Here is a 6,965-nt window from a genome sequence, read left to right on the forward strand (position 1 = left end):
TCTCGGTTACCTCTGCAGCTCAGACTCTCAACAAAGTTTCAGTGAAAAGACTCTGTCTAAGCTCTGTGCCACCGAGAGAAAAAAAAAACTGTGTAGAATTATGTTACAGATGTGACCAGAGAAGTTATCAGTGCAAGAAGTGCTGTATGAATGGAATTGAAATTGAAAGTTTTGTTTGAATTCTGTTTTTGCTTCTAGGTGACAATATTGGTATGTGTTCAACTGGCACACCTATTTGTTGGTCCACTGGACCGTCTCTCATGCAGCTGTTTAAAGGACAGCTGTGCAAAACATACAAACAAATTCTGATGAACAGAATCCTTATGTACCCTCACACATACTAGCATGCATGCACATACTGTGTGTACACATGCAGTCATGGCTAAAGCGTAATACACTACACCGACATAAACACATTTTCAAAGAGCTGAAACATTGTGCTGGAATGTTCTTGTTGTCGGGACAATCCCAAAAACACACAGCATCCCACCACTCCCTCCCTTGCCCTTTCTTCATTCCCTCCCTCTCTCCCGCCCTCCCGGATCGTATAAATATCCCCTTTGCACTCCGCTACAGCTCAGAGTCTGACTGCGAACCTGAGGAGACTGACCTGGGAGCACAGACAGAGAAAGCAAGAACCACATAGACCAGACAAGAAACTGCTCAACAGGAGAGAGAACAGTTAAAGAACCTAAATAAGGTTAAATAACCTGAGGGAAAGAAAGACAGAAAAAAAGAGATAAAGAGAGAGGAAAAAGAAAGAGGGAGAGAGAAACCGCAGGGGATAGCGTGGAGCAGCAGGTCAGGGGCAAAAAGCTCAAGAGTTCAACATTCCAGCTCAAGTTACCACAGCACCCAGGGAGAAAGAAGGAGAGAGAGGGACAAACTCGCAAACATAGTGCGATCCAGCAAGTAAGAGAGAGACACAGGTATTGGAGGAAGCTCTGTGCAGGCAGAGAAACCCTTTAACAGCGTAAGTGCAACATAACCCCCCCCAGGATGTGGCTCCAGGTAGCTCTGTGTCTGTCCTGTCTGCTGCTGGGGAGTCAAGGGCAGGAGAGAGCTGCTTTCCACAGGACCAATGACCGAAACAGCCGCTGCCAGTACACCTTCACCGTGGCCAGCCCCACTGAAGCCAGCTGCCCCACGGTAGGCGGAGGGCCGGAGGTGGAGGCGCTGAAGTCACGCCTGACCCTGCTGGAGGCGCTGGTGAACCGCCTGGTGGGAGGGGAGGCGGGGGCGGTGGCAGGCGCAGGGCCAGACACAGGGCTGCAGGAAGCCTACGTTCAGGTGATGGAGGAGAAGACCCAGCTGCAGAGAGACAAAGAGCGGCTGGACAGGCAGGTGCAGGACCTGCAGAGGAGGCTGGAGGAGCTGCGTCAGGAGACGGAGAGGCTTCGGGCGAGACCCTGCCAGCAGCCCCCGCCTCCCAGCGCCCCGCTGCAGGACCAGAGACCAGCCAGCGGTGAGTACTGCCATGGGCACAGTGCCAGGAATGGGGCGTGGGCACAGCAGTGGGGACAGAGAACACACTGCAAAGACTCACTCACTGACATTCAAAACGATTGTGGTTTGGTGCTAAATCTAGTTACAAATCTAAGAAATGTCCACTGATTTCTGATCAAGAGAAACGTAATACCACAAGTCTCTGGTTTGCACCAGACAAATCGAGCAATTAGTCAGTGCTTAGTAAAATTCAGTTATAGATGATGATTTTGTTTCTCTGTTGATACACTTAGACACTTAAACTAACTGACCTTGAAGCCATTTCACTGTCCTTAAAATGAAGGAATGATATAGACTCCCACCATGATTGTTTCAACAACTTGTTGGGGCACTTTATGACTTACGTGACTAAACAGAGAATGAAATCCTCAATGATTCCTGGCTTGGCCCCCAAATTGTATGTAATGCCAAACCTCAAGAGTTCAAACCGTTGCCACTTTCAGCCCAAAGTTGTGTTCAACCAGTGGCTTTGCTGGGAGCTGGTGTGTAGGACTGGATGGGTTTCAGTTACAGATGGGCTCTCTCAGCTTCCTGCCTGGTTTTTATGGCACAGCCATAGGGGGGTTGGTATTTATGACTACACTCTGAGTAATGGGGCTGTAATGGGCACAGAGTGGCACATGCAAGGGAGACATGATGCAAATGTGTGAAGCCCTTCCTTGGGGTCCACTGTCTTTGATGGTACTCAACAGTATAGCGGGGAATTTGAATGTGAATTCTGCACAAGGATGTGCGCGTGTGTGTGTGGGGAGGGGGGGGGGTCCTCTGATTACTCCAAGTCCCCTGTGTTTACATAAGCCCCCCCCACATTCTTTCTTCTACTGGCATTTTTTTCAGTCATACCTGTAAAATATTGATGGCCTCGTCCACTGGGGGGAAGTTCTATTTTTTGCTATGCATCTGAACCATCTGTTTTCATCCTTATGTTGACACCTGCATGACAAAAAAGCACGTTTAGGCAATGCCATGTGGGGAAACGATCACACCGAGATAAATAAAACAAACGAAAAATAAGGGCTGAAAGGGGAGGGAGAACATTCTATGAATGGTTTTGTGGAAAGTGGCAATGAACCATAGAGGAACTCACTCAAGCTGGGGGTAAAATCAACATTACGGACGGCAGGCCGCACCATTAAAACAAAGAAAGCAAACACACACAAAATGCTGACATAACAATGCTTTACGGCTCCTTGTAAGTGAATGCACACTGGCACAGGCCGTTCAGAAGGGGTGGGTATTACATAATGGCCAGCGGTCCCAGGTCACATACCTGCTCCTGCGGATATCCTAATCCAGACCTGCACACAAGGGTACACTCCATTGCCACCCTACACTACAGCAGTCACCTTTGTACCCACTTTCATCAACCCAAGAGACATCATCAGTCATCCCTCTACAGCCGTGGATCATTTGCTGATTCCATGGCAAATAATCAGGCAAGACGGCAGCCAAAAATTCCCCATATAAACAGAATCGGTGCTGAATCCAAGTCGCTCCAAAACCAAGGGAGGTTCTTGGTAACTTGCCTGATTTGCCCCCGAGATTCTCCAGAGCCCCGCCCCTGTGTATGAGTTCAGAAACAATGTGGGTTTGTTTACCTTCAGTGATGAATAGAACAGCCCTTTTTCCAGAGTGTGTGTTTGTGAAAGAGTCCAGGGGGGAATTGGCCAGGCTCCACACATAAGAAACGCCATCCATTACACTGATGTCTCCAGTTACTGCTATCACAGGATCGGATCAACATTAGCTCACAGACATTGGGGGGGGGGGGGGGGGGTAATCGGGGCAAGCCAATGACTGGCCCTAATTATATCCCGTAAACACTTCAGCACATTATCATCCATTGCAGTCACATTATTGCAATCAGGTTTTGGTCCGTTGGAGGCGCTGAAATGTTTTTGTCATAAATTGCGCACGGATGCAATTGAGACGTCCTGGGACCAGCTCAGAGGTGGACAGGGCTGGGGGGTTGCCCAAGTTGAACTGGGTCTGTTTTCCAGTCTGCGTCAGGGGGGCGCTGGACTGGTCAGTGCGTCAGAGGATCCCAGGAGCGCGCTGTTGGAGGGGGGGGGGGGGGGTGGGGGGGTCATAGTCCTTCAGGCTCCATGGCAGCTGGGAATTCACTCATCGGTGTTCATTTCCTGCTGTCACATTCTTGCCTGTCAGTAGGGCTGCCAAGCACGCCTTAGCCTCAGCTGGGGGGGGGGGGGGGGGGGTTAGAGCAGCTCATCAGCATTGTCTGTTTACCTTCCTGATTATTAACACAGCCATCCTTTTGTGACCTGCCTGGTGCTGCCGAGGAGTCCTGCTATCTGCGGACGATCTGTGCTCACCGTTAGGCCAAGACCCCTGTGCACGTCTTACCTGCATGAGCTGCGCTGCTGTGTCACTGTCCACGGCACAGGCCGCGTTTTGTCTGTCCCTGTTCGCGTCTGTGTCTGTCTCTGTCTGTGGTGATGCAGCTGTCTGTGTGCCTGCAGGGTCAAACATCCTCTCCCACCTGGTGTCCGGGACCACGGGACAGAGTGAGACAGGCGGGGCGAGAGGTAGGGCACCCACCAGCAGACTGCCCGCCGTGCTATAAAGGACTCCGCAGTCCTTTATCCGCAATGTCAGGTGTCCCCCCCTCAGTCCCTGTTACAGTTTCTGTTGCCAGCCACCTGCTTCAACCACTGAAGACTGCTGGAGCTAAGGAGATAATCAGAGCCTCTAAATGCATTTGTGTCTATGTCTCTGTATTTTTTCCATGTCCCTGGAATGTGCCTGACTTCTCTTTCATTGTTCCAGACCCTGCCTGGCAGTTGGGTGGCGCTGGGTATCAAGAGGTAAAGGCAGAAGTAACAGAGGTACCGGCACCCAGTCAGAACAGCACAGGTACAAATACTGCAGTCCCACACTGCCCCCTAGTGAATGATTCCCATACATCCAGCGCGAACACATTGCTGCTTTTTCTGCAGTAGTATCAATTCCTCAGTCCTGTATTTTTAATACTGATTCACAGTGACAGTATTTCTGTAGTTGGAGGTACCAAAGGTGACATGTGTGACCCAATACCATGGAACAAAACCAAAAGAACAAGGCTGTGAGACCCTGCTCATAAGCAACTAGTCCTGAAACCTATCCTCCAAATTGCCAGGGTTATTCCCTCTTCTCTCACCCTCCCTCCCTCCCTCAATTTATTTTTGGAAATGTCCCTGATCTGTTGCCAGCAGAGACCAGTGATGGATGAAAATTGGTCTTCAGGCTGTCTGAAAATTTGTCATCGCTGGCGTCTGGTTTGAAAGGGGTAGTTCTAAAAGGTTCTAGAAAAACCATACCCCTCTCAAGCCAGCTTTATCAATCCCCACCATTTGCCACTCCCCTTTTCTGTCTCCAACACATTTCACTCTGTCCTTCCTTGCTGTCCTCTGTCCCGATGGCCACCGCCCCCCTCCCCCCCTGACATGCTGCTCTCACCATGCTGTCTCCAGGCTGCGGGGAGCTGGTGTCAGTGCGGGAGCCCGAGTCCCACCGCATGGCGGACAGCATCGCTGGGAAGTACGGGGTGTGGATGCAGGACCCCGAGGCCGTGACCCCTTACGGACCCAAGATGCTGTGGCGCATCGACACCGTGGGCTCGGAGGTGCGGCAGCTCTTCGGCTACGAGGACATGGACCAGCTGGTCCGGGGCTTCCCCACCAAAGTGCTGCTCCTGCCGGAGCCCGTAGAGAGCACAGGGGCCACCATGTACCGCGGCTCCCTCTACTACCAGCGCCGCCGCAGCCGCACCCTGCTGCGCTACGACCTGGCCACCGAGAGCATCGCCGCCCGCCGGGACCTGCCGCACGCCGGGTTCCACGGCCAGTTCCCCTACTCCTGGGGAGGGTACACCGACATCGACCTGGGTGTGGACGAGCAAGGCCTGTGGGCCATCTACAGCACCAACAAGGCCAAGGGCGCCATCATGGTGTCCCAGCTGGACCCCAACAGCCTGGAGGTGAAGAGGAGCTGGGAGACCAAGATCCGCAAGAACACGGTGGCCAACGCCTTTATGATCTGCGGCCGCCTCTACACGGTGGCCAGCTACACCTCCCCCAACACCACCGTCAACTACATGTATGACACCGCCACCGGCCAGAGCAAGGCCATAGCTCTGCCCTTCCGCAACCGCTACCGCTACAACAGCATGATAGACTACAACCCCGCCCACAAGAAGCTCTACGCCTGGGACAACTTCCACATGGTCTCCTACGACGTTCGGCTGGGCAAGCTGGAGGGCAACTGAGCCGCGAATAAAGCTCCACTTAAAACGCTCATGCGTCGCCCACACACACACTTTCAACACAGCAAACATTTCCTCTCCCAGTTTCCCTCTCCAGCGTTGATGATCCGACTCCTTTTCCAGCCACGCTTCACAGACTGAAAGCTATTATCACCACTCTCGCCTCGTGTGTTCAGCATCACGGCGGAAATCACGAAAACGCATCAAATCACTGACTGAGATGAAAGCTTTTGAAGAAAACTACAGTAGGAACTGAGCCCCTACGGTGCACTTGTCTCAGAAGGAAGGCTTTGCTGGCGGCACAGTCCACTAGTGTTGAAGATGAATTATTTTTCTACCATGTTTCTTGTTTGTTCGTTAGTGTTTATGTACAGCACTGAGGGGGTGGGGGGAATGATAACAGTCAGGAATTTTTGTCCCATAGAGAAAAGAAATTGTATATAGTTCACCTAAATATGTGTATTACATATATGTATACACCCCATCCGGATTTGATGGGCCCACCTGCTGGAATTCTTAACCTTCACTGTACATAAGATACAAATGTTCTCTATAACCCACTCTCCCCTCACTTGTACATAATGGGGAAATGACATTTTTAAAATCTACCTGCAGTGTCTTTACTCAGCTTAGTATTGATACTAGTGTTGTGTCTTGTTATAATACTGAATTCATACTCTATGGTTTAATAAAGATTATCTTAACTTTTAAAGTGACTCGCTCATTTTTTGAAGTAAAAAAAAAAACTCCAACCCAGTGTAAATGCTTAAAAGCTAAAAAGCACACAAGTGTGTCTTCATGTTCAGTATTCTACAGTGCATGCTGAAATCAAATAATCGGATATTTCAGACCACCACTGCAACTCTAAATTTGAATAGCAAGCAAAGTGTTGATTTGGAGTCTATAACCTACCAAACAGCATTAATTTCTTCTACATCAAAACTTATGTTCACACTAACTTTAAAGGTTTGGGTGCATCAAAAAATTTGGCCTTAGACAGAAACTCATTTCCCTAATCACACTTAATATATTTATGAGACAGTAACACACAGCATTTGCCATTCAGGTTTTTTTTTTACAGCATATTATTTTATTAGTTTCTGTAACCAAACCAAGATAATGTAAATAAGACCTTACATATCTTAATACAGCGATTAAACCCCTGTACAAGTAAAACAAACAAAAAAATAAAGAGGAG

General features: G+C 49.8%; 1 protein-coding gene across 2 annotated transcripts; it reads left to right on the top strand.

Moving 5' to 3' along the window:
- Positions 1-594: 594 nt before the first annotated feature.
- Positions 595-6,407, top strand: myoc (myocilin). 2 transcript variants are annotated; one of them, XM_036522368.1, is made up of 4 exons: positions 595-1,465; positions 3,987-4,052; positions 4,294-4,380; positions 4,977-6,407. In XM_036522368.1, the coding sequence occupies exons 1-4, from the start codon at positions 1,000-1,002 to the stop codon at positions 5,768-5,770; spliced, it is 1,413 nt and encodes a 470-aa protein (XP_036378261.1). In that variant the 5' UTR covers positions 595-999; the 3' UTR covers positions 5,771-6,407. The 2 variants fall into 2 exon arrangements, with proteins under 2 accessions (XP_036378261.1, XP_036378262.1); XM_036522369.1 differs by lacking the exon at positions 3,987-4,052.
- The last annotated feature ends 558 nt before the right edge of the window (positions 6,408-6,965 follow it).

This window comes from Megalops cyprinoides, chromosome 2, assembly GCF_013368585.1.
Source record: "Megalops cyprinoides isolate fMegCyp1 chromosome 2, fMegCyp1.pri, whole genome shotgun sequence".
Taxonomy (NCBI): domain Eukaryota; kingdom Metazoa; phylum Chordata; class Actinopteri; order Elopiformes; family Megalopidae; genus Megalops; species Megalops cyprinoides.

Coding starts and splice junctions, on each gene's coding strand:
- myoc (XM_036522368.1), top strand. CDS start 1,000: ATGTGGCTCCAGGTAGCTCTGTGTCTGTCCTGTCTGCTGCTGGGGAGT. Junction 1,466..3,986: donor GGACCAGAGACCAGCCAGCG/GTGAGTACTGCC, acceptor GTGTGCCTGCAG/GGTCAAACATCCTCTCCCAC. Junction 4,381..4,976: donor ACCCAGTCAGAACAGCACAG/GTACAAATACTG, acceptor TGCTGTCTCCAG/GCTGCGGGGAGCTGGTGTCA.